This window comes from Protopterus annectens, chromosome 1.part0, assembly GCF_019279795.1.
Source record: "Protopterus annectens isolate FY-2018-M chromosome 1.part0, PAN1.0, whole genome shotgun sequence".
Taxonomy (NCBI): domain Eukaryota; kingdom Metazoa; phylum Chordata; order Ceratodontiformes; family Protopteridae; genus Protopterus; species Protopterus annectens.
The window spans coordinates 1725167035-1725194178 of NC_056725.1; the positions used below are offsets into that span (position 1 = coordinate 1725167035).

The 27144-nt window shown below is 39.0% G+C and overlaps 1 protein-coding gene across 2 annotated transcripts in view; it reads left to right on the plus strand.

The window, feature by feature from the left end:
* Positions 1-27144, plus strand: part of STXBP5 (syntaxin binding protein 5) — a 3006986-nt gene that overhangs the window by 1259866 nt on the left and 1719976 nt on the right. For both annotated transcript variants that reach the window (XM_044068842.1, XM_044068850.1), the window contains exon 6: positions 6171-6234. In XM_044068842.1, coding sequence (XP_043924777.1) covers positions 6171-6234 — 64 coding nt within the window. The remainder of the gene's footprint in view (positions 1-6170; positions 6235-27144) is intronic.

Genomic DNA, 27144 nt, shown 5'->3' on the forward strand with positions numbered 1-27144 from the left:
ATTATTATCTATATATAGATTTTTTTATATACAAATATTTATAGGTTTATTTCAATTGTTGTTTGGAAGTGAAAGTGAAATTGATATATGTGTATATATCTTTAAATATTTTTGTGTGTTGCAGTTTTGCCGCCAATTATGGTATTTAAAGAACTTTAGCATCAATTATTTGTGTTCTGATGAAGTCTGCTAGTCAGATGAAAGCGCTTAACCTGTCTTTTGTGGATTATTTTATGTTTGTTTTTGGCATTAAATCATTTTTCACCGTCCGAGCCGAGGTGTTTTTGTATTAATTCCTTATCAGACTGTTCTTTTCATTGGTATCAAAATGTTTCTACCTCAGATTTTTGGAAAAACTGATTTAATTCAGGAAAGGCTTCCTTTCCTGCATATAGCTGCTCCTAGTACATGTACGCAAAGTTTTAATTTCAGCAGTGTTCTTCATTGTTCTCCTTGCCACAGGGTTAGTCTCGCTTTGTTTTTTATTTTTGTCATTTTGTCTTAATTTTTTTTTCTTGCCCACTTCAGTTTCTTGAGTTAGTTCTTTTAATGTTTTACCTGCAATTCCATTCACCGTCTGTATGTTCTTAGCTTTTGATAGGGTGAGATCTTTGTAGCCTGGCCTTTGTGTGATTATTCCTCAAAGCACAGTCTGTTCTTTCTCTTCTTACTTAATCATACTAATCAACAAATCCATCATATTTGGTTCAATTCTTTAGCTTAGAACTTAAATGTCTATAATATCTAGAGGATCTTGTGCCTTTGCAATGAATATGTAGCGAATCGTTTCTAGGCTCTGTCTTTCTCCTGTTCTAGAAGAGTAAAAGTGTTTTTATTTTATTTTTATTTATTTATTTAGTTAACATTTCTTGATCAGGAAAGTCCAAAAAGGACAGAGCCTATTTTCAACGAAGGCCTGGAAGAGAAATGCTCCAGACATATGTCTTTGTTAACTGCTGTGTTAAATGCCTTCAGGACTTCTTTTGTACTGACATTTAGAAATCTGGTGCATTATACTTTTTCAGGTTTCTTGAAGCTGCTCCTTACAGTGAGGAAAAACACGCCTTACTTATGGGGGGTGCAACACTTTTCTGATAAATTGTCTTGCAGTGAGAATTTTTGGTGGTTGCAGATGGAACATTTTTGTAAATATAAACTGTCCTTTCGAACATTTAAACTGTTAAAAGCAAACAGTTGTTTTTACTTTTTGAAAATTTATTTTTCACTTCTGACACCATGAAGCATCTTGATGTTTATCAGGATACCCCCTTAAAAAGTTAGGCACTTCTGTTAGTAGCCTTTATGAGGTCTTTACCCCAGACTGTTTATAAAAAGTATACCAACTGAAGTGCAACTTCTAATAGATAGGCATTAAGGGTGTATATTGAATCAGCGAATGGTTAAAAAGTGAACGCTGATTTATCGACCCTATTTCAGCAAACGCTGAAAATCCCGAACACCCAGAACAGTGAATTTTTTCTCAGGGCAAAAAAATCGCTGGGCCGGTTTCGAGAGTTTGCCGTTTCCTCCATTGTGGTGCAATCTCAGAGTTGGTATATTTAAGTGCCCCCCACATTAAAAACTTATTTAAGGTTTTTTTTTTTAATTTTTTTTTTTTTTTTGGTGGAACAGCGATTTATTTCCCTGGGAAAAAAAATTGCTGTTCCGAGTGTTCGGCATTTTCAGCGTTCGCTGAACTAGGGTAGATGAATAAGAGCGCGCTTATTTAATATAGACCCCGGTTAAGATAGCATATACTTCAGGTCTTGGGTATCATACTGTTGTAGTTTCTTCCATAAGCCTCACTACTGAGGAAAAAGTCATAGTTGTGTCATAGGTTGAACAGTACCAGTTAGATGTAGTTTATCTTAATGCTGCATACACCATTGATTGTGGAACCAGGCATAATTTGAGGGTGTTTTCTTTCCTACTCTGGAGTCCCCCCTCAGGAGAGGTTTCAGGTGGATGTGGGATGCTTTACAGTTGGAGTTTGCTTCATTAGATGAGGCAGTCTCCTTGGTGTAGCTGTGAGATGCATAAACTAAAGCCTCTGTCTGTTGTTTCTAAATATGCAGATAACAGCTTCTTGGAGTGCTTGAGAGGGTACCACATACTGACTGTGAAGTTCTACTGGGAAATGATTACATTGGGATTGATTATAATTGTGACCTTGGTTACCTTAACTGATTGCTAGAAACTGTGCATAAGTAGCTTAACTGCAAGTAGGAATGTGAACAGTGAACCACTTTTGAGGTAGAATGGGAGGCATACATGGTAATTAAGAAAGCAGTACATTTTACCATATCATTTGGAAGTAAAGTGTTAAGATTTGCGATAAGAATGTTAGTGTTAGTGATGACATTTTAAGGCTAGGGTTGAGTTTTATGGTTATTGTTACATATAGGTTTGTGGGTTTACTTATAGGCTCATAGGTGTGTACTAGCCTAATGACTAGCAACCACTTGGGTTTTTTTAAGCCTAGCCATGAATCCTAGATCTCTGGCAAGTTCTGGTACCCTTGGTAAGTGTAAGTAGAGGCTTAGGAGATGAAACATTTACAAGCAGGGGCCTGGAAGATTAAACATTTATAGTTTGCCTGTGTCCATTAGAGTCAATATTGAGGTTTCATGTTAGGGTTACACTTTTAAGATTAGGGATAGACTTTTATGGAATGGTTACAATTATTGTTTGGGTGACTGCATTTAGATGGCCCTGGTTGCTGACAGCAAAAGGGCATAATTAACATTCTCATTCCAAAAACTAAAATACTCATAGAGTCATTGCTGTTAGCTAGAATTGACAGTTGCTGTAATAATTCCAGCATGTGATTGGAGGAATAACTTGCTTGAGCTGAACAAGAATGGTGATTATTTTCCTTCTGTGATAAGAATGGATTCAGTGTAACATGAGATTTAACACATTGCTCCTTAATACAATTTCATACCAGAGTACTTATCACTTCTTTAGACCTGAGACCATGTGCACTGGGCAGCAGAACCAAGAAAGGAACTGTGGTCTCATCTTATCACTACTTAGCACTGATTTGGCTCACATGACTAGGGATACAGTCGGAAAGATACATTAATCTGAAGTACGCACTGGAGGTATCCTTTAAATGCTTAGTTGATACTTATTTTTATGATGATCTCAAGTTCCATATCCTAAGAGAGCTTGTCATATATATATTCTGTATACTAGGGAAAGTTGGACACATGGAGCTGACCCTGTTCAACACCTCAGTAGTTAAGTTTACAGCAAGCAACTGTAGCTAAAGGGCGCTCAGAATATATCATGGTGATAACCCAAGGACCTATTTGTGAACACCACCTGTGGGAGAAGCCATTGGGTTCCATGCATTATTAGCAGAGGTATCTCTAGGTTTGACTGATAGGTACTGACAAGTCAGAAAGACAGCAGTTATGATGGCCATTAAATTGAAGGCTTGTATAAATATGAGTAGTTTAAGGAACCATGGAGAATGGTTTTGGATAGCCTCATATTTGTTCTGGCAGCTGTCGGTCTACAGTGCGATTTCTACCCAGGAATTTCACTGTGAAAGATCAACATTATGGTGAGTTTCAGCACATTGTATTATATTGTGCAAGCTGGTGGAATGTTTTTTGTAGTGTATCCACTTTTCTGTGCTGTGGTGTGACTATGGAATTGGTATATATAATTTAGGGGACTGTGGTAGAGCAGGAGTGGGGTGAGGATGATTGTCTCCCTGCATTTTTTTTGAGATTTATAAGTTTTTTTTTGACTCACTGGTTTTGATGTGCATCTTCCATACAATGGTGAGTCAGAGGAGTGCGCTTCAGCAACTCATAGATGAAATAGTTGGCAATACAGAAGGGGAACATTTTCCATTCAGTTCACACTAAGAGTGGAGAAATTGCTGCCCTCGTGTGGGCATTGTCAGGAGACTGAAAGAGCATTTTCAGGGACTTCTGAAATGTGTGGACATAACCTTCTTTGAGGATATGGTGCCAGACGCAACTAGTAGAACTGAGGTCATTGAGTTGCAGGGGTGTGAGAGTGGATGCAGTCCATCAAGAAATGCTGAAAAATGCTGTATATTAGTTATTGTATTTTTCAGTGTTGCTTGGAAGATGGGGCAACTCATCTAGATTAACATTCTGAGGTGCTAGCGCCTATCTTTAGAAAAAGAGACAGGAGGGTGTCTTTAGTTACAGAGGGATTACACTCCTAAACCTTTGTAGGAAGCCCTGTGACAGGGCATGAATAAGGAATCTACAGCTTGACAGTTTATCCTCAGGTTCAGGAAGGTCAGTGTTGATTCTTTCTTGACCATGGATCAATAGAAATTCTTTGCCCTTGCATGGCCATTTGAGGATGTAGGTGTGTGTGTGTGTGTGTGTGTGTGTGTGTGTGCGCGCGCGTGTCTGTGTGTGCGCGTGTGTGTGTGTGTGTGTGTGTGTGTGTGTGTGTGTGTGTATATATATATATATATATATATATATATATATATATATATATATATATATATATATATATATATATATACACACACACACACACACACATATATATATATATGTATGTATATATATATATATATATATATATATATATATATATATATATATACACAGATATATATACACACACATATATATATATATATATATATATATATATATATAGGGTCTATATCAAAATTCTGAAGAGGTAAAATGCCGAACGTGAAAACATCGAACCCAAAATATCGAATGGTGAAAATAACGAAGCCCCAGAACATCGAAATCTTACCTAGGGCAAGATTTTGGTGGGCCGTTCCGTGGCTTCTCTATTTCCCCCACTGTGGTGCGAGAGTTACGGACCTTAGGGTTAGGGTGCGGATTAAGGTAAGTGGGTAGTTAGTAATGTATGTATGTTGTAGTGTAGGGTTGTGTTTTGTTAACTGTATGTGTGTGTGTATTAATTTGTGTATAAATTAGTAGGGTATGTGTGCGATAGTTACAGACCTTAGAGTTAGGGTGCGGGTTAAAGTAAGTGGATAGTTAATAATGTGTGTGTGGTTGGGTTTTGTTAACTGCATGTGTTTGGTTTATTTATTTTGGTGTGCTTGTGTTGTGTGTATGTTTCTCGGAACAGTGAATTTTTTCCCTGGGAAAAAATTCGCTATTCTGAGCATTCGATGTTTTCAATATTCGAAATTCCAAGTTCGAACATATGGTGTTCGACATTTTGGAATTTCTAATGTATAATATAGACCTTATATATATATATATATCTATCTACATATGTACACACACACACACACACACACACACACACACACACACACACACACACACACACACACACACACACACACACACACACACACACACACAAGCACACAAGCAAGCAAGCACACACACTCACTTACTCACATGTATACGTAAATACTTGCATGTTTAGTTCCCTTCCACTGATATTGGATTCCTTTGCACCAGATTATTTCATGTAACTGATCATTTATTCCCCATAAAATGTCAGAATGCTTCTGTGATTGGTTCTTCAGACCACTACACTTTTTATATGAAGGGTTTTTCTTTTAGAGTACTACTGTGTTCACCATTTACTTTATCTAATTCACAGCCACAAGCATGTGGTGCTCTAGGGGCAGTCGTGGTCTGATATATACTTGTCCCTATGCATGTTTTTTCCTAGAAAATGGACTTTCTTTTATTTCTTGTCAACCCCCTTCAAATCTGTAGTAAGGCATGCTGCCACAGTGCTCATTTCTAGTACTGGTCTCCCTCTGTGAAATGGCAGACTACCATTTATTATTTCTTCCCCTAGATGTACTGAATGGTCTGCTGCTCAGATGTAAGCCATTTCTGAGATAAACTCACCTCTCTTCCATGCCATTGTGTAAGCATAGTGCAGAAAATGCTTTGTCTTTCACTAGACATGTTTCTTTAGGTTTGTACATTTAATCCAGTTTCATTTATTGTGTGATTGTCATGAAACATTACTGGCAAGTTTTGTAACAATGATTTTTAAATATATGGAGTACGTATGACAAGTACAGCTCTAACTTCCTCAAAAATGTATCCCTTCATCTGATCTAGAGACACTAATTTTAACTGTCTGAAGTTACATATGTGCAAGTAAAAATAAGTTTTAGATATATTAACTGATGTCCATTTTTTATTTGACAGGTCCTCCAAATCTCATCCAGGACCTATCGTCCATATCAGTGACAATCCAATGGATGAAGGAAAGGTACATAGACTAAGAAAAAGTATTTTTAGTTTATCTGTCTTTGGCTTTACATTAAATGAAACAGCTTAGTTTTAATCATAAAAAGTAGCAATTGGAACATGTTATAGATGACCTATTGTTGTTATAATCTGTTGAGCAATTTTTTTGCATTCTAACATTCAAACAGAAATGCATCTGAAAATTATGCCAAAAGAGAAGTACATGAAAGTCAGCATAAGCAGAGTTTATTTGTACAAGTCTTAACATTCCTCCTTAAGTTACTAGAAGCAAGCAAAGGTTAAACCAGCAAAAGAAGATATATATATATGATTATTTCACCTACAAGCAGGAAGTGATGTTTGGAACTAAACGCTATTCAGATATGTATATTACAACAAAACAAAGACATAATACAGCTACAAAAAATAGATTATTCAGTTAAAATGTGTTACTGTACCATTTTAGACAAGTAAAATTCAGTTTGTGTTAGGCTCTAATATTTTATTTCTGCCAGTATTTGTGCAGTCCCCCTCCCCAACAATTTAACCTTAACTCTGCCCCTTCATTGTCAGCGACACTAAATTTGGAGCAGACACACATACCCTTGAGAGTATGGGATGTATGGATTATTCCTCAGAGGAATTATTTTCTTCCATGCATACCACCCTGCCCCCATGACTAGCTGTAACCCCTCATTTTCTGTAAGGTGAGTCATTATAAAAAGTGTGTCATAACTTTTCCCTACCTTACCTTTGTGTTTTTCCAACCACAATTTGTAAAAGCACTTTCTCACTGAGGAACCAACACAGGTCAACTACGTACTGTGAGATAGAGTGGCGCAAAGCTTTCTTATATATCCTGCTTTGTTTCATCTTCTCTTAAGATGTTTTCACTGTTTTTAGCATTGCAGCTGTCCCTTTAGCTCTCTTGAGAATTCTTTGTGTCTAGTGGCTTCACTTTCTTATTTTATTATTTTGTTGATTATTTTCAGCGTGGCAGTTTTTCAGTTTCTTCAGCAGTACTTGAGTCTGCAAATAAATGTGTTTATGGTAGGTAAATAGCCTCTAAAGGTTTCCACTCACATTGTCTGTTTTACCTACTCCAGATCACATTGTAGATGATGGTAAACACTCTAGCAGATTTGAACAGACTACCAGACTAAAAAAGCAAAATAAATGTAACATTTTTTACAGAAAAATCTTGAAATCTGGAATTTCAAGATGGCTGCACGCTGATCAGCATGTCAGTCAGAGCTCTTGCAGTGTGAAAACAGAAAATAGCCAGCAAAACTCATTTATTTGGGTAAAGATCGGTTACTGGTTAGTCACTACACTGCCTGGATGTCAGCAATAGAGAAATATAGAGACAGTGAGAGGAAAAATTAACTACAAAATGAGAAGAAAAAAGCTCTGATGGAGAAGAGCCTTGCAGATGTTCGGCAAAAAGGAGACCAGATTTAAATTCTCTGTATAAGAGATGGCTTCAGTGTAATTTAGAGGAAAAATAAATTAAATATGTTCAGATATGTTTAAAATAAGTGAGACACTGGAGAAATGCATACAATCTAATGACAAAAGATTGGAAAGAGTAGAAGAAGCTTTAACTAGCCATTCAGATGAGCTAATAACAGTACAGAAATCAGAGGTTGAAATGAAGGAAAGACGGGCTGAATACAAAGCTCATCAAACATGACCTGTTTTAAAAATACCAAAGCTAGAAAACAACAGAGAAAATCTGACATGTTCTGCTGTACCAGAGTAACTGGAAGGAACAGACTGCATTTATTGTATAATTTTAGGAAAGTACAAGCATGTAGCAAGACTGCCAGAAGCACCCTGTAAGCTGACCACTACAGTTAGATCTACTCCCAGCTCTTTCATTGAAAAACAAAGAAAGAAAGAAAAAGTTCTTTAAAAAAAGCACTTTACTGTAGAAACACCAGACCCCAGCTCTTCCATTGAAGTCTACTATCCCAGCCATTCAGGTGCTGTTTCTATGCCCTGCCCAATCTTCCTTTTACACATTTTATTTAAAACAAAAATTATTTCTTTAAAGTTGCCACAGTTTATACTGTGCCTACACAGAGTGCTAGAGCACTCAAGTTTTAGTTAAAATAAAAAAAAAAAAAAATATATATATATATATATATATATATATATATATATATATTTATATTTATATATGTATATATATTTTTTTAACTTTTAAACTGTAGCAAACTGCTTGCTACAGTTTAAACCACAACTCCGGTTTGACTGTAAATGCAATACCAGCTTCTGAAAGACAATATGCATTAAAGAATGATCAGGATTGGATTATCGCACCCACTGTAACACTTCATACCCAGAGTAGTTGCCTCTCTTGCCCTGCTCTAGCTATGCTACTGTGGACTGGTATTCCACAGCAGGGTTTGTTAAAAGAAAGGGCACATTTTATATATGCTCCAAATTTGGCCATGAAAAAGAAGCCAAGACTTGTAGTAGTAAGCATGCAGTCCTATCAGCAGAACAAACTGCTCCTGACAAAATTGTGGCAGAAGGCTAAAGTCTTGTCAACTGTGAACATCAGAGTGCTCATGGAAAATGATTACTTATGATATACTAGCCAAAAGACAGGTGAGTTTATAATTGCAATCAGAGGGTTTTTAGAAGCAAGTATGATGATCAAGCTGTTTTCAAAATGTCTATTTTTTTCGGAAGGAGCAAAGACATTTTTAATAAAGAACTGGTTAAGGAGGGGAAAAAATCACCAAGTTAAAGTGAATTCTGTTTCTTGTTCCTCTGGTTATAACATAGCCCATAGATACAACATGCCAGTGTTCCAAAAGAAAATGATTGAGAATCAGTAAAAAAAGTTCAGGACCTGACTAGGGGAAAAATAAATAAATAAAAAGGCAAGAGTTCCTTAGACTTGAAACAGACACCATTGTTGGGTGGTCAGGATGAAGAAGAAATCCAGCGAGAATGTGAAAGATGGAAGTAAATGAATGAGTTGTAAAATGTTATTCCTGTATGATGCAGTTTGGGCATGAGAATTGTGTTTCTGCAAGAAATGTAGGAAAGAGAAAAAATAAAAGGCTGGAAGGTATTCGACTGTTAAAGATGTGTAGTTTAATTCTCATTTTGTCAGAAAGTTTTAGAAGGATAATGAAGGTGTTTTCCTCTCTTTTCATAATAGTATATAATACATTTCTTTTTTTCATGTTTCCAGTCACATACATTATATGCCACATATTCTTTGTTAAAATTATCATCAGTCAAACATTACATTAATTATTCAGTTCCTACCATCCCTTAAAACTCACTCCTCCTCCAGACATTATTCTACATGTATTGTCCCCACAATGTCTATTTATTTCTGTGTAATTTACTTCTTCCCTTTTCTAAAGATCCCACTTCCAGTTCTTTTGTCTTTTTGCACAACATTCTTTTATCTGTTACAACATTCAGTACTTCAAATACAGTTAGTTTACACTTTGATTTCCATTTTCTAGTGATTACTTTGTCAGCCACCAGTATTAAACTTAACAAGGCCTTATTATGTCTAGGCAGTTCAGGTCCAGTGTCCCAACTCAAGAATCATTTCCTTAGTTACATCCATTTGCTCACCCAATATTTCTGACAGAGTACTCTGCAGGGAATTTTTTAAATCTGCCAAACTCATTGCACTCCCATAACATATGTTCCCTGTTAACTCTTTCTTCCAAGTTCTACCTCTAGCTTTTGCAATTTACCTGAGGAAAAATTCTTTGGCTCTACTAGGGTTATAAAAATACCTATGCAAACACTTCCAATGAAATAATAACATTGCATACTTGATAGCCATACATAGGCCTTCACATTGTTCCCAACCTTTTTCTAACTTCCACTGACTGATTCTTATAGTTGCTGTGCAATACTTTATATGCCCTACTTATTATCCTTTTTTAAATGCAGCTTCTAGCCTAGGTTCAACTAAAAACTCTGTCAGAGTAGGTCTTTCACTTAGGATTCCCCTATGCCTTTATGTTTGCCTATACTCTGATGTATTCCTGGTAGGGAAGACAGTCTCTAGTCTGCTGTCCAGATGTCTTCTTGGTGTCAGCCCATTCTATTACCTTTCCCTCTCCAGTTGTTTGCTGTAAGTATCTTGGTTGCTTTGCCAGTTTTCTCCAGTAAAGTACAGATCCCTCTTTCCTGTTATCTGTACCCCTACCTGAAGTCATGGTTGTTAGCAAAATCTCCTTTCTCCATGCTCTTGTTGGCTTTTTTAGAATGCTTTCTACTACTTTAACAGCCTATTATTCTCCTTTAGAATCTACATCCAAAATCTCAGTCTCTCCTTCTTTCTCGTATTTCATCCGCTTCAACATCATCCCTTTCTACTTTGAATTATAACCTTCTGCTTCTGTTATGTATATGAGCCTTAATTGTGTGACTCTAAAATGTCCTTTCAAATCAGATAATCCTAAAGCAACCTGTTCTATTGAAAGTATCAGATTATCCCACTTAACCCTTGCCCTGTTCCCCCTCCCAGATAAATTCCTTCAACTCTTTATTAATTATTGCTGACATCTTCTCTGGTTGATAAAAATATGCCAGTCCTTTATATAAAACTAAATGAAATGAAAACATTATCACTGCATATATCTTACTGTTAGTATCCATAAGCAAAAACTTTGATTTTCTCATTTTAGTATTATATTTTGTTTTGTCTCTTACCACATATCCTTAGCTGCCATAACAGAAGCTTTTTTAATCTGTACTCCTAAATACTTCATCTTGTGTCCCCACAGAATATTGGTATTGCTGAACCAATTCATGTGTGGGTACATAATTTGTGGGTATAACCTTTGTGTTATTTTCATTAATTTTATATACCAAAAAAACTTGAAACTGTCTCAAAATGTTACCCAACACTGAAATGTCCATTTCTGTCTTTTTTGGGTTCAAGATAACACCGTCTACAAATAAAGCCAACTTTTCTTGATTATCATACCAGTTATATCCTTGAATTTTTGAGTCCTTTATTTTCTTTGCCAGTGGCTGTAAATATAAAGCAAATAATAAAGGGAAAAGAGGACACTTCTCCCTGGTTCCTCTGTTCAGACACAACTTATCAGAGTGGAACCATCCCACTTTAATTTTTGCTTCCAGCCCTTCATATATCCTCCTAATTAACTTTATTGCTGTATAAGGGAATGCAAATGCTTACATTACTCTACTCATAAAATTCAAGCTTACTCTGTCAGATGATTTCTCTGCAACAAGATCCACCAACAGTAGCAGTATTTTCTTACATTCTGCTTTTCTCTGGATCATCATTGTCCTGTTAATGTTGTCATGTGTTTGCCTTCTCTCCACAAAACCACACTGATCCATATCTATCAATTTTGGCAACACCTTTACCATTCCTTTAGCTAATATAAATATAAACAATTTATAACCATAGTTTAAAATTGAAAAGGGTCTGTATGAAGCTGGGTCTGATGGGTATTTAGACTTTAGATATTACAGCCACTGCAACTTTCTTCCAGGATGTTGTTGCTTCCTCTCCTCTTTAAAGTACTGTTAAAACCTTCCAGATCTTTATCACTTTCTTCCCTCTTAGCTTCCAGACTTCCACACAATGCTATCTATTCCTGGAGATTTCTTGCGGACTGATTTTACATCACTGCTTTTATCTCATCTCCTCCTATCTCAAGTGTTAACTGTTGACCCTCATCTACTGCTAACCTTGGCATACCTAAGTCTTCCATATATATTTCCACTTTTGCTTTCTCCTGATTTACACATCTCTCTGCTTTATACAAATTTTCATAAAATTTCCAAAATACCTGTAATACATCTACAGGATCTCTGGTTATTTTTCATGTTGTTGGCTCCCTAAGTTTGGCAACAACCCTTTTTCACTTTCTGTTGCTCAAGTCATCGTGCTAAAAGTTTTTGTGCTCTGGAGTTATTATCAAAACAAAGTTGCTTAACAGCAGTCTTTCTAAACCCAAGCATATTATTCAAGTACTCCCTTATTTTCCCTTTAGTACTCTGAAGTTGTGCATCTTCTTGTTCTGTAGCTCCCCCTTACTCTACAATACTTTGTCAGCTTCTCTAAATAATTTTCTTAACCACATCTTTTTTTTCTTTTATTTTTACACTATTTTTAAATTCTACTTTCATTTTATCCCACTCACTATCTATAACTTCTGAAGAAGTTTCTATCTTCCCTGATAACTGTCAAATAATTTCCACTGCCCATTCCTTAAATGTTTCTTTTTGTTAACTTTTAGGTGGGGAAGCTCAAGTGCCCCATTTGTACTTCATTACCAAGCATTTTTATTGTAGTTGTTATTGGCACATGATCTGATCTGAAATAGATATTAGATGTATGTTGAAGCATTCAATTAAATGTACTGTGAAATATATTTTTGTCTAGTCTAGCTCAGTTATTGTACCTTGGGGACTAATATGTAAATTCTCTGCAAGTTCCTAATACTGAATTAATGTTGTCCATACCAAATATTTTTATAAAATTCTTCAGAATAAGGGAGTGTTGAATGAATTACCAGTTGTGGTTCAGTTTGTCCTTCAGTGTAGAACAGAAGTTATTGTTAAAAATGTATAGTAGGTAAAGTATACAAAATAATGCCTGGTAACTATCACAATCAATCAAAAGATAGACTGGGACAGGAGAATAGAACAGTAGTATACAAAAAAAAAAAAAAGAATTATAGGACAACTTTATGTCTTTCAAGTATGCAACAAAATCTAGAAGGTTTTGCATAGCATAGGTATTTTTATATATAAGTAGATTTCAAAGATTTTTTTCCACCGGTAGACAGTAGTTGCTACAGGTATGATGGTGATCAGAGAGGGGCACCTGTGAATATTTTTGTTTTTTGTTTTGGAATGCAGTAAGTTTATGAATTTTAGAAATTCTTTACAGGGTACTTTGTCAAAAATGTTGGAGGAGCGATTTTTCTTTTAACTAAGGAAAAGTTCTTTTGAGTTGGGTTTTAGAAACTGAATTGCCCAGACACAACTACATTTAATGCTGTTGGCTGCTAAAAAAATCAACTGCAACAAAATAGAAATCAAAAACAAAACCAACTGTAACAGAATTATTCAGTATTGTAAAGAAGATAAAATAATTGTAGGTGAGATCTTTAGAAAAGGGAAGGAGCAAACTACATAGAAATGGAATCTGTGAGAACAATAAATATATAATGCTCATGAGAAGTGATATTTCAGCAAAAGTCAGGGCAAAAGTAATCTATGTAATGTTAAATTGAATAATAATTGTAAAGACATAACTTATGTTTTGTATAATGCACGAAAAACCTTTGTAATGGTTTGTATTATCTTTTACAACTAAATGTGTACTCATGTAGCTATGTAATATGTCATGTTAATAAAGATGTTTAAAAAAGAGCTATAGTGAGACTTCCAATATGGCTGTACACTGATCAGCAGTTTTATTTCAGTTCTCCCAGTTTGAAAAATGAAACTGAGAAATAAGAGTTAGTAATTCTGACAATTTGAGTAAAAGTCAGTTACTGGCTAGATGTCAGCAAAGAAGAAATTTAGAGAACCTGAAAGAAAACCAGCTGCAACAGGTGAAATGAAAACACTGACTGGGAATAATCCTGAAGCTGTTTGGCAAAAAGCAGTTCAAGCTTCAGCTTTGATACAAGAGATGTCTACCAGTAATTCAAGTAACAAAAGGCTGGAAACTAGCTCTGATAAAACTGCAAAAATTGGAGGATGAAATGAAGAAAAGGCTGGATTGAGTATGAGTTTTCTCAAGAAGAGGTGTTACAAAAAATGGTAGTTAGAAGTCAGAGCAGTCAGAGAAAACCTGAGATTTTCTGCTGTACCAGAAAAACTGAAAGGAACAGACTGTTTTAATTTTATGAAAGCACAAATATGTGACTGGATTGGTATTCCACAGCAGGATTTGTTAACTGAAAGGGTACATTGGGTGTATACGCCAAACCTGGCCATGAGAAAGCAGCCAATGCTTGTATTTGGGAAGATGCAATGAATCAGCAGAAAAAGTTGATCCTAACAAAACTGTTGCAAAAGGGGAAAGTATTAAAATTGGAGACCGCAGAGTGTTTGCAGAAAATGATTAGCCACTGTACACCAGAAACAAGAGAAGCAAATTTATCCTAGCAATCAGGGAATGACTAGAGGCAAGTGTGAGAGTCAAACTACAGTATCCAGCTGTCTTCAGAATATTTTTCCTAAAGGATCAAAGACTTTTTTTATGCAGAACAGGATAATGGGGAAATACAAAAGTTTATCCAACAAAAAGTAAGAAGGGAACTTTGTTTCTCATTCTTATGACAATAAAGCTCATAGAAAGACTTTGCCAATGAAATCTTTTCCAGTGTTCCAAAAGAAAATGCTTGAGAGACAGAAAAAAGCATAGTAGTTGACTACAAGAGTCGGAGTTAGCTTGGACCTGAACCAGAGTCTGGAGTTGGGAGATGGAGCTGAACAGGAAAAACACCAGGTCCAATGAAATTAGTGAATAAATGTGGCATTTAAAGCATCAGTTGCATTTGTGAAATATGGTTTTTCAAGAAAAAGTGCCTGAGAAAGATTGTACTTTTGTTGACATTCCCCACTCTGTCATTAATGTTTACAGTGACACTAAAAGGGAAAAAGTAACTAAGTAAAATAATTGTTATTCTTAATCGTATGTGTATAAAACCTTTCATGATATAAACAGGATGTTATATAGTAGAGCAGTTTTATGTAGTATGTAGTCAGGGGTATTTTAAATGTGGAGGTGAGGGTGAGTTTTTTTTCAGTAATTATATGTGATAAATATATTAAAGCAAACAAGTGTTTTTTTGTAGTTTTGGGAAAAAACAGACTTTACAGTGTAGAAAGAGAAGAAAGGATGGACAAAAACGGGTTTAAGTTAATATGCTGTAATCTTGGGTTGCTTGGGTGGCCATGGGTGTAAAAGTGCAGTAATTATATTGTATGCAGAGTTGAGATGTTTTCCCTTATTTTTGCACAGGTGAATGACTGAATTAATGTCCTTGTCTTAATCTAAATACAAGTGTTTTGTGTAAGCAAGTAGGCATAAAAAATAAGACAAAATGATGAATGGAAAGAGAAGTGCTAAGTTTCTTGCACATGCAATGATATTAGCTTGCCTTTTTCCCTTGAGTAAATACACAGCGGGAGTCAATAAGTCTGCAGCTGAAGGCAGTGCATTCTGTTCTGCTTTGAGTAAAACTAACAAATGCACTGTAGTGTATCTGCAGAGTTGCTAGCTGTTTTTCCTCATTGCTATGTTTCCATGGGGATTAGCTGTTTGCAGTTAAGCTTGAGAGTTCTGAGCATTGTTTGCTGAGGGAAATGCAAAATATAAAGATACAAGAACAAGCAGTTAAGTAAAAAAATAAAGTTTGAAAATCTTAGAAGTGAATAAGAGATAGCAGCTTCCCACAAAACAGCAAGTGCATTTAAAAGAACAGTGTATAATTTAGTTTTGCTTAAATATAGCAAGAGCACTTTTTCTTAAGGCTAAATGTTAATGTTTTCTGAAAGCATACAAGCTGTTTTTTTACATCTGGGAGGAGAACAGAGCTAAGAAAAGAACAGACAGCAATCAGTGCAAGTGGAAGTACAGATTGTAGTATGCACTTTAGCTTGGGTAATCTTAATTTTAGGTTAGGTAATGCCTGTGGGTGCAGTTGTCCCTATCTAGAGGGTTAAATCTCATTTTTTGAAAATGTACATAATTTTGTGTGTAGACTTTGTTTCATATAGCCCTATTTCAATTTGAAATCATGAGTATAAAGTGATCTGATGTATTTTCTGTCTGGTTTCAATCTGTGGCTTTTCAAATCCAACTTGGATCTAATGCTGGCCAACTTCCAAGACTTTAGCTCTGTGAGCTCCACCTCCTCTACCCATAACCCCCTGTTCATTGGAGCTACCTCAGATCTAGTTTGCCACTGTTTCAGACAGCAGCTTGGTCATTTGCTCCTTCTCTGTATCCTTTTTGGACAGGGTTTGATTGCTCCTCAACCTGCTTTTTTTTGGTATTTGTTGTCAGAGGGAGTGAGAGAATGTATGTGTGTAGTGTAGTGACTGGATTTTAGATAGCGTAAGTTACTATAGGTGTGTTTCCTGCCTTTCAGACTTGTGCTTTGTGGTGGTGTTTGCTGTGTTTTTTGAGTAGGTTAGGTAGACATTACGGACAAATGTTCAAGAAGTGTGTGTCTTGTGGTCATAACTTTCCTTGCAGGATGCTCATGACTGTTTTGTTTATTGCCTTGGGGCTGCTCACCTGGTGTCCCCTTTTGCCATTTATGAGAGTTTTGGTTCTCATGTGGTCAACAAGAGGAGAGACAATATTATTCTTAATGGTCTTCTGGCTTAGGGGGACTTTTCATCAGCCTCCCCCGACAAGGATGAAAAGTCAGGTCATAAACGGACTAAGGAACCCGAGTCTTGTAAAGGAGTGCTTAAGCAGTCGAGCCTGCCTTTTGCTTCAGTTTTTGACCAGCCAGATCCAAGAGTCCCAAGACTTTGGATCCCCCATAGGCCGTGGTTCCACTGTCAACTCTGACAACTTGGAGCCGATCGGCTTCAGGGATGGTGTCTCGGAGCCAGTCTTCTTCAACTCCTCTATCTCAGAGTTGATCCTGTTCAGCTCCAGTCACTAGGCCTGACTACTAGTGTTCTGAGATGTTTCTTTGTGAGGGTGGTTTCCTTCAGGACTGGTTTTCTCCCCATTTTCTCTTTTTACTCCATGAGAGTTTTCTCTTGTGTCCTCCCCATCACTGCTTTGGATCCAAGCTTCTTTTGCTTGGACCAGTAGGCTAAATCTATTAACACACTACCACTGAATCAATGAAGTAGAAAACAGAATCAACACCAGCTCACAGCCACTCATATAATTTTATTAGAACCAGTTTAGCACTTTTGTTTCTACTACTTTCGAATCTTCCTCAGAACAGAGCTGACCTTGAGGAAGGAGAAGGATCCCCAAATCCCCCTGTGAAGATACCTCTCTCAGCAGTCTTTTGGAACTCTTGCCAGTGCTGGGGCTGGACTGCCCACGCCCCTTCTGTGGAGGAGTCAATGTTTTTAGAAGCATTTGGGGTGGGATAATCTATGTCATGGGTGTTTTTTCTCTCCAGACATGCTTATTGATCTGGTGTCCCTAGGGAGTGGAAGAAGCTGGATATAGTAGAACCGATCCTCTAAAAGTTTAATAAGAGTCTGACCCCCTAAGGATCTGCTACTCTGGAGTAAGGGTCCTGCTGTGAATGCTAATGTGGTGGAGGCAGCCACCAAAAAGTACATTTTGAAGGAGAGTTCCTTGGCCATCTCCTGAATAGTGTGTCTCAGGTGATGGACCCATTAGGGAAGCATGCTTATGCCTCTACCACCTATGCGTTAAAGGCATTAAATTATTCAGCTTGATTGACCAAGGTTCAGTGAGACATTGTATCAGAATTATCAAGAGCAGTGAAGACATAGCAATCTCCAGAAGCTCAGAGACTCTTGAGAATCATCTGTCCTCCCTTCAGTCCATTTCTAATGTGTCCTTATGTCTGCTTTCCAAAATAGTTGATGGAACTTCTCAAGTGGATGGCACCAGCATTGCTATGCTTTGCCATGTGTGCATGAGATTCTCTGACTTTGCGGACTACTTTAAGATGTCCTTTGTTAACACCCCTTTTGATGGTTAATCTCTTTTCAGGCCAAAAGTTAGACACCTAGACCAGGAGTAAGCAAGATGGGAAGATGCTGTCTTTCATTGGAGTTCATTTTGCTACAACTCAACAGACCTTTTTTGGATCCAAAAAGGGGGAAAATGTCTCTTAGGACATTACAGCAGCCGGTTTCAAGAGGCTCCTTCCCTCAGCAGTAGGGGCAACCACAATGGACACCACCCTTGCAGCAGGGGTAGTCTGCAGAACCTGGGCTTCCATTGAGGTTTCTCTGAGTGGCCCTTTCAGTGACTGTGAAGAGTTGCCTGACTGTCCTATTCTGCAGGCAGTCAGGGGTCAATTGGCTGTACCTCCGAAAGCTTGGGAGTCTATCACCATGGATGCATGGGTGTTCGTATCTAGGGGCTATTTAACTACATTTTACAAGTTCCCAGTTTAATTTTCAAATGTTTTTCAGACTTTCCACCTCATCAGAGAAGAGTGGAAGTCATCAAAATTCAGAAGGTCCTAGTTAGCAGAGCCACCAGACCAAAGAGGATTTGGTGCCTACTCAAGGTTCATTCTGGTTCCAAAGAAGAACAAGGACTTCAGGCCAGTTTTAGATTTGAACAAGTTGAATCAGTGTATAAAGCAAGCCATGTTCCAGATGGTCATGATGCAGTCTATCTTACCTCTGTTGAGAAGTGACAACTGCATGTACACAATTGATCTCAAGGACGCCTACCATCACATAAAGGTTGCAGGTTTTCCAAGACCTTCTCCCCAAGGGTGTGATTTCTGTCCAGATGAAATGTCTTTAGTCAGGTGTCTGAACAAACAGGGGTGAACCCGGTTTTACACCCTTTGCTTGAGTCCATGATCTGGCAGTGGGCAATTTCAACTCAACATTTTCTGATTGCAGTGCACATTCCTGGAAGATCGATCATCTTAGTGGACAGCTTGAGAGGAAATATTCTTCCTCATGAGTGGTCGCTGAATCCAAGGATTGCTGCACTGATTTTTTTCTGCTGCGGCATTGTGTTGTGGCCTTTTTGCTTCTGCAACACCAAGTGCAGCAGCTACTATGCCCTAGTTCCTCCTCGGGGACAATTACCCAGGGATGGTTTTCTGTATACTTGGCCCCAGGTCTTCTGTATGCATATCCCCAAACCTCTTTGATAATAACGTTTCTTCAGAAAGATGCCCATTCAGGGTGACTGTGATCCTTATTGCTTCCTATTAACCTTAAAAGGTATGGTTCCCCTTCCTTTGGCCTCTTCTGGGGTACCCTCTTTGGGTCTTGAATCCCATCCTGGCTCACATTTCTCAGTTTTCAGGCTTGGATTTACCCATTCTTTGAATGCTCAAGTTAACTTCTTGGTTTCTCCAATTCCCTTGATGGCCACAATTTCCAAGCTTTCAGATTGAGTTGTTCACATTGTGATGACCCACTACTGGACTAGTAATCCAGAAGCCTCAATCCTCACCACTGGAGGACATACACTGGAAGGATAACAGGTACACACAGTATTTCTAGATCCAGCTCTCTGCATCAAGTGTAATTTCCCTTAAGAGCACACAAAAACCACAGTCATTCTGGGGCTGGTTTCTCCCTCTTCCTCCAGAACCTCAGCGAGACTCCCCACTGTCACAGTTGTAGAGTTGAGAACTCAGGTGAGTGGCTAAGCCAAGACCTCCAGCACCCTCTGTGTCCAACCAGTGCTTTGTCCAAGTAGCTGACACACACACACACACACACACACACACACACACACACACACACACACACACACACACACACACACACACACACACACACACACACACTCTTTGAGGTTTGATTTAGACATACACACACAAGCACACACACCTTGGAAAGGTTGGCATGGGTTTACTAGCTATGCCTTCTATTTCCCAGAATATAAGGTAGTTATTACTCCACTAGCCAGCTCATTATCAGCTACTTTAAGACCCTTAACAAAGGGTGTCCAATCGTACTGTGTAATATTAATATAAATGGTAGTTTGACCATGAGCAAGGCTGTTAGGAGTGGCCCACAGAGTGTCACTAAATAAATATGCAAGTACTCTCAAAATTTAAATATCTCTAGACAGATCAGCCACAATGAAAAGTTAAAATAAATTTATAATAAAAGAACAAGAAGATATTCAGTATATAATCACTGTGACATCAGAGTTCAAAATCACAGGAAATATTTAAAACAGCATTGCAAGACCGTCTCAAATAAATAAAGAAAAATATCTAAACTAAGCTTTGCTATATTCCTAACTATATCCAAGAGAATTATACTGTTCCATAGAAATGTACTTCATCAGAGCAAGACAGATGTGGTGAATGGTTCTTCTCAGGTCCAAGACAGAATATAGAATACCCCTACCTGCTTTTTGGTAACAGGGGTAGGCCATGTCTGAATGGCTTTCATTTTGGCAGGCTCTTCTCTGATCTTACTACTTCCCACTCTATGTCCCAAGTAGGAGACCTCTGCCATACCCACCTGAAACTTATTGGGCTTAATAGTAAATCCTGCCCTCTATAGTCTGCTCAGCACCTCCCTGACATGCCTAAGGTGCTCATGCCAGGAATGGCAGTAGATGCCAGTAGCATCCAGGTAAGCAAGGGCAAAATCTCCTGGTTCCTGCTAAGATATGATCTACCAGCCTCTGGAAAGTTGCTGGAGCATTTTCCATCCCAAAGGGCATCTTCGTGACTTCATACAAGCAGAAAGGAGTCACAAAGGTGGACCTCTCTCTAGCATTGGGAGACAAGAGCACCTGCCAGTATTCAGTGGTAAGATACTTAGCCCCATCCAGCTGCTCTAGGGCTTCATCTGTCCTAGGCATGGGGTAAGCATCTGACTATGTGTGACTGTTTAATTTCCTGTAGCTCATAGAGAACCTGGTACTGGCATCCTTCTTTGGTACCAGAATCACTGGGGAAGCCCAGGGACTGCTGGACTCCTGGATAACCCTTAGTTCCAACATTTCCTGTATCTCCTCCCTCAGAGTCTGTTTGACTCTCTCAGGGACCCTATACGGGGCCTGCTTAGTAAGCTTTTGAAGTCCTGTATCCACATGGTGCTGCACCAGGTGGGTACACCCTGGATTCCCAGTGAACATGCCCCAGACTCCTGTAACACTGGTCAGATTTCTTGAACCTCGGTAGAGATAGCTGCTGGGGACATTGCTTCCACATCTACTGGCTTAACAGTCCATTCCTCACTGAGGAGATCAGTCACCAGATCCCCCTCAGACTCCTCCTGTCATTCACTGCAAATAATCAGGACAAGGGCCTCCCTATCATGTTAAGGTTTCATTATGTTAACATGGTACAGTTTGTGCCCCTGCCTCTTGCATAGCAGTTCTGCCACATAGTTAACATCACTGACCTTCCTTACCACTTTGAAGGGTCTCTCCCAAGCTACCTGCAGCTTATGTCTGACAGGCATGAGAACCATAACCTGCTGCCCCACAGCATACTCTCTAGCTTGAACATTCCTGTCATACTAGATCTTTTTCTGCTGTTGGGCTCCTGCCAAGTTCTCCTGGGCCAAACCAAGGAGTTCCCTAAGCCTTGTCCTGAGATTTAGGACATATGCCACAACAGACTTCTTGTGGGAGTCACACTCACCCCCCCACTCATCTCTAACCAAATCTAGAGGTTCCCTCACCCTATGTCCATACAGCAATTCAAAGGGTGAAAAACCTGTGGCTTCCTGGGGCACTTCTCTTAAAACAAACAACAGATGGGGCAAATATTTGTTGAACTCCCTCTTAAACTGGTCTGCAAATGCCTGTAGCATAGTCTTTAGTGTAGAGTTTAATCTCTCCACCAGACCATTAGTCTGGGGGTGGTCTTTAGGTGCTTCACCCCACAGTGATTCCAAAGACAAGCCAGCAGGTCTGACATGAAATTGGCACCTCTGTTAGTCAGTATTTCTTTTGGGAAACCTACCATGCTGAAAATCTCTAACAAAGCAATCGCCACCTTTTCTGTCTCAATGGAGGACAGGGCCACCACCTCAGGGTATCTGGTAGCATAATCTACTACCACTAGGACATACATTTTTCCTGTGGAACTTGGGGGTACTCAGAGGCTCCACAATATCCATAGCTACACTCTCAAACAGCTTCTCAATCACAGGCAAAGGCACCAAAGGAGCTTTGATGTTGTCTCCTGCCTTGCCTACCTTTTAGCACTGCTCATATTTCCTGCAGTACTCTGTTACATCTCTGGAAATTCCAGACCAATAAAAGTTCTGCATAATATATCTCTTTGTATGCTTTATGCCCATATGACCTGCAAAGGGAATGTCTTGGGCTATAGCTAGAAGTGTCAGATGGTAGGCTCTGGGCACTACCAACTGCTGTATTCTCTGACTCTCTAGCCCTCCCTCAGGGATACACTGTCTATACAGTAACCCTTTGTCTCAATATACAGATTTCCTTTTCCTTGAGAATCAGGCACCTCCCTCAAGCCTTGTAATGTAGGATCTGAGAGCTGAGCCCATCTCAACTCTTTCTTTGTAACACTTCCGAGCTCCCCTTCCACAGGAAGTCTGGTATCCTCTGACAGCAGTGCCTCACTGTTAACTTCTGTAGTATTACTCACCTCTGCCCTTGCAGTCTGTCGAAGGGAACATCAGTACCCACCAGCAGCTGTGGCTCACCTTCAGTCTCACTGCTACAGGGTAGCTCCTTCTCTGAAGTAACCACCTCACCAGTCCTGACTTCAAATGTGCAGTGTGTCTAGGTCCCCCCCAGGCTACCCAGACCTGCATGCTTGTCTCCAAGCCTGACTGCATATAACTGCATGCACACAAAGTATTGCATTATCAAAATTATTCCGTATCAGGACATCTGCAGGGATATCCTCAAGCACACCTACTTGCTTGCTCCCTTTTCCACCCTCCCAGTCAAGGTGAACCCTAGCCAAAGGTATTTGGAATGGGGTCCCTCCTAAAGATTTGACTGGAGTAGACTTCCCAAGCAAGTAATGTTCCTCTTTAACCATTGCAGGCTTTACAATGGTTAAGTCAGAGGTTGCGTCTCTCTTAGCAGTTTCCCATCGACTTAGGTAGGATGTAACTTCTTGTGGTAGTTTGCTGCTATCTGCAGACAACTTACCACTGGCATCTGTCATTCCCACTTACTGGCTCCCCCACCTTTTGTTCCCCACCTTACCTCCATGAGCATCTATATGATACATGGCCCCACTGGTTACATTTAAAACATTTAATCCTTGATCCTGGCTATGTACCTGGACTAGTGGCTTCCCCTGTTACTGGCAGACTCTGTTGGGGCAGTTTAGGCTGCCCATCATAGGTTCTCTTAGACCCATGTACAGCACTGGGTATCCCTGTCCTGTGCAGTGATGCCCTGCTTGCTAGGTAGATGTCTCCCTTTTTCCCCAATTCATCTGCAGTATTACGTTCTTTATCTGCCAACCAGATTCTAATGTCCTCAGGCAAAGTGCTAAGGGCTTGTTCCCTCACCAAAAGGTCTGCCAACCCTTCAAAAGTGGTGACCTGGCATCCACTCACCACCTATGAAAATAAGTGCTTAATTCAGCACTTTATTCACACTCACTTTCATGTGCCTTGTGCCTGTGTTCACGAAACATTTTTCTGTAAGCTTCAGGTGTTAACTTAAAACACTGTAATAAACAGTTTTTAACTGTATTATAATTTAAGCAATCAGTATTAGACAATTTAGAAACAGCAGTTACAGCTTCACCTTGGAGTAAGAGGGTCGGGAACCATTCCCAGAGCCCTTGGTCAACATTGTACTGTTTACAAACCCTTTCAAACATATGAATAAAACTATCAAAATTATCACCTTTACAAACATATGAATAAAACTGTCAAAATTACCACCCTCTGTAAATTGTGTACGAATGCTGGTGCAGGTGCGGTTGCGGTGGTGCAGTGGTTAGTGTTGCTGCCTCACAGCCAGAGGTTCTCTGGTTCGATTTTTCACTGGGGTGCCTTCTGTGTGGAGTCTGCATGTCCTCCCTGCAGTCACATTGGTTTCCTACGGGTGCTCTGGTTTCCTCCCACATCCCAAAAACATGGTGTAGGTGGATTGGACACTCTAAATTTGGCCCTAGGTGTGTGTGTGTGTGTGTGTGTGTGTGTGTGTGTGTGTGTGTGTGTGTATGCGTGTGCCTTCTGTGGAAGGTTGGAAGCTGGGCTGGCAACTCGACACCATAAAACTCAACTGCCAGTTGTTCTACTGCATTGTTCCACTGTGGCGACCCCAACCAGGAAAAGATGAAAGAAGAAGAAGAAGTAAATTGTGGAAGAAATTTACTGACCCTTATTTCTTCTGGGGCTCGGTTATTTCCTTCCCCGTTACCTCATGACTCTGGTGAAGAGTCAGCGTCTCCTTTTTGTGTTGCCTCTGCCTCTCATTTCCTTCACATTCCAGATGTCTCAGTCTCTCTGCTGATTCTAATGCCATCAGTTTCTCCTTTTCTTCAACCTCCAAATGCCGCAGTCTCTTTGCTGATTCTAGTTCCAACCGTTTGCCCTCCAGTTCAAGTTTTTTAACTCCAGATGGATTTTTAAGTCCTCTGAGGCAAAGTTGAACTGTCCATTTTCAGAGAGTTGTACATTCCCAAGGCCAGTCTGGTTGTCCTCCTGGTTACTGGTCTGTGATGCAGCTCTAGTTAAGGCTGCAATAATTTCTCCCTTAGTCTGGTTGGCATGCCCCAGTCCTTTGGCTTGGCATATCTCAACCAATGTATTCCTTGTCAGCTTGCCATAATCTTATGCTGACATTCATGGCTGCTCTCCCTGAATAAGGCCAAAGTAGCTTTTAAGGAGTTGCTGGTGGCAGTGATAACTACCTTATAGTCTGGGGAAAAAGGGGGCATAGCTAGTAAACCTGTGCCAGCCTTTACCAGGTGTGTGTGTGTGTGTGTGTGTGTGTGTGTGTGTGTGTGTGTGTGTGTGTGTGTGTGTGTGTGTGTGTGTCTGTAAATCAAACCTCAAAGAGTGTGTCAGCTACTTGGGCAGGGACACGAAGCACTGGTTGGACAGAAAGGGTGCTGAAGGTCTTGGATTGGCCACTCACCCTGAGATCTCAACTCTATAGCTGTGCCAGTGGGGAGTCTAATTGGGGATCTGGAGAAAGAGGTACAAACCAGCCCCAGACTGACTGTGGTCTCTGTGTGCTCTTAAGGGAAATTGCACTTGATGCAGAGAGCTGCATCTGGAAATAGTGTGTGTACCCATTATCCTCCCAATGTACATCACCCGCTGTTGCCAGTGGTGAGGATTGATGCTCCTTGATTACTGGTCTAGTGGTGGGTCGTCACACACATCTTAACTTTTTTACCAAAAGTTAGCTACTAATAAGGTGTACTGCTAGTAAGTGGAAGTATTTTGTCTTGTGGGCACTCTCTCAGGGCTTCAACTCCTTCTCAGCACCTTTGGAGGCAATCCTGTACTTTCTTGTGATTTGGTTAATTCTGGGCATAGTTACACCATTAAAGTACAGTTGACAGCAATATCCAATTTTAACATTGGTAGAGATAATGTGCTATTGGTTGCCCTTAAAATCTGAAGGATCATTCTTTAAGGAACCCCTTTTCTCCATCCTCCTGTCCAAGGCCCTGTTCTGCCTTGGGACTTGACTTTTGTACTTCAGGTGCTGACTGCGCCTCCTTTTGAGCCCTCTGTTACTGTTGATCTGAAATTGTTATTGTAGAAGACTTTGCTCTTTGTGGCCATTACCTCCACCAAGCATGTGTCATAGTCGCAGGACCTCTCTGCTGCCCCTCCTTATTTGTTTTTCCATTAAGACAGAGTGTCCCTCAGACTGTTCCCTTCTTTTCTGCCTAAGATAGTATCAGAAAATAATTTAAATCAGTCCACTCATTTGCCAGTCTTTTTCCTGAATTTACTAACAGGGTTGAATCTATTCTGCATTGTCTTGATTTCCATAGACAACTGAGGTTCTGTTTGGATAGGACAATTTTCTTTAGAAAATCTAATCAGTTGTTTTATTCTCCATGTCTTGGTTGGGTTTTCTTGCATCCAAGGTTATGTTGTCTAAATGGTCTTCTGACTGTATTTCCTTTGGGTATGGTTTGAAGAGAAAGTCTTATCTGAAACCCAAAGGCCATTTTACCAAAGCTATGGCTGCTTCTGCAGTCTTTTTCTCTAGAGCTGCTTTGGATGACATTTGTGCAGCTGCGTCTTTGGTGCATCATCACACCTTTGTGTCACATGGCAAATTAGATATCCAATCCAGGTATAGAGCTTCATTTGGTTCCACCATATTGTCTATTATCCTTCCATGAGATGGCCTTAGGGTACTACGTGACTGAGGACTCTGTCCCACAGGCTGAACCCTAGACAGAAAAGACAACATTGGAAATGGAAGTTATGTACTCATCATAAAGATACCTTTATTGAATTATCGCTTATGACATAGGCAAACTTACATTTGTATAAAAACATTCAAACGATATTAACAAGTTTACATTTACGCATACTGTATATCACTTATATTGATAATATTGTTATATATCATATAATCTAAACAACATTATATAAATTATTTGGTGACTGCCTTCTCTTAGACCTCATTACTCCTCCAAACCATTTTTCTGCATGAATTGTTCCAACAATTTCTATTTCTTAAATAAAAAGCATCTTTATTGAATTATCAATTATGACATAGGCAGTCTTACATTTATATAAATGAAAACAAAGCATATTGACATATTTTAGTTTTAAACATTATACATTACTTATAATCTATCCAGTCATTGTCAAACATTACATAGCTCATTCAAATCCTGCCTTCTTTTAAACCTCATTCCTCCTCTAAAACATTATTCTACATGTGTTGTTCCACAGTTCCCATTTTTTCTATTCAATTTGCTCCTACCCTTTTCTAAAGATTTGATTTCCAGTTGTTTTATCTCTGTTACTATATTCACTACTTGTATTACAGTGGGTTTAGACTTTGATTTCCATTTTCTAGTAATTGTTTTTTTGGCAGACAACATAATTATACTCAGCAGACCTTACTATGTCTAGGCAATTCCGATTCTGTATCATAGTTCAAAAAAATTATTTCTTTAAGTATACCAATTTGCTCACCCAGTATTTTTGATAGAGTAGTCTGCAGGGAATTTTTAAAATCTGCCACCTTATTACATTCCCAAAATATGTTCCCAATTACCTCTTTCTTCCCCATCACACCTCCAACATTTGCTATGTAGCTGAAGAAAAATTC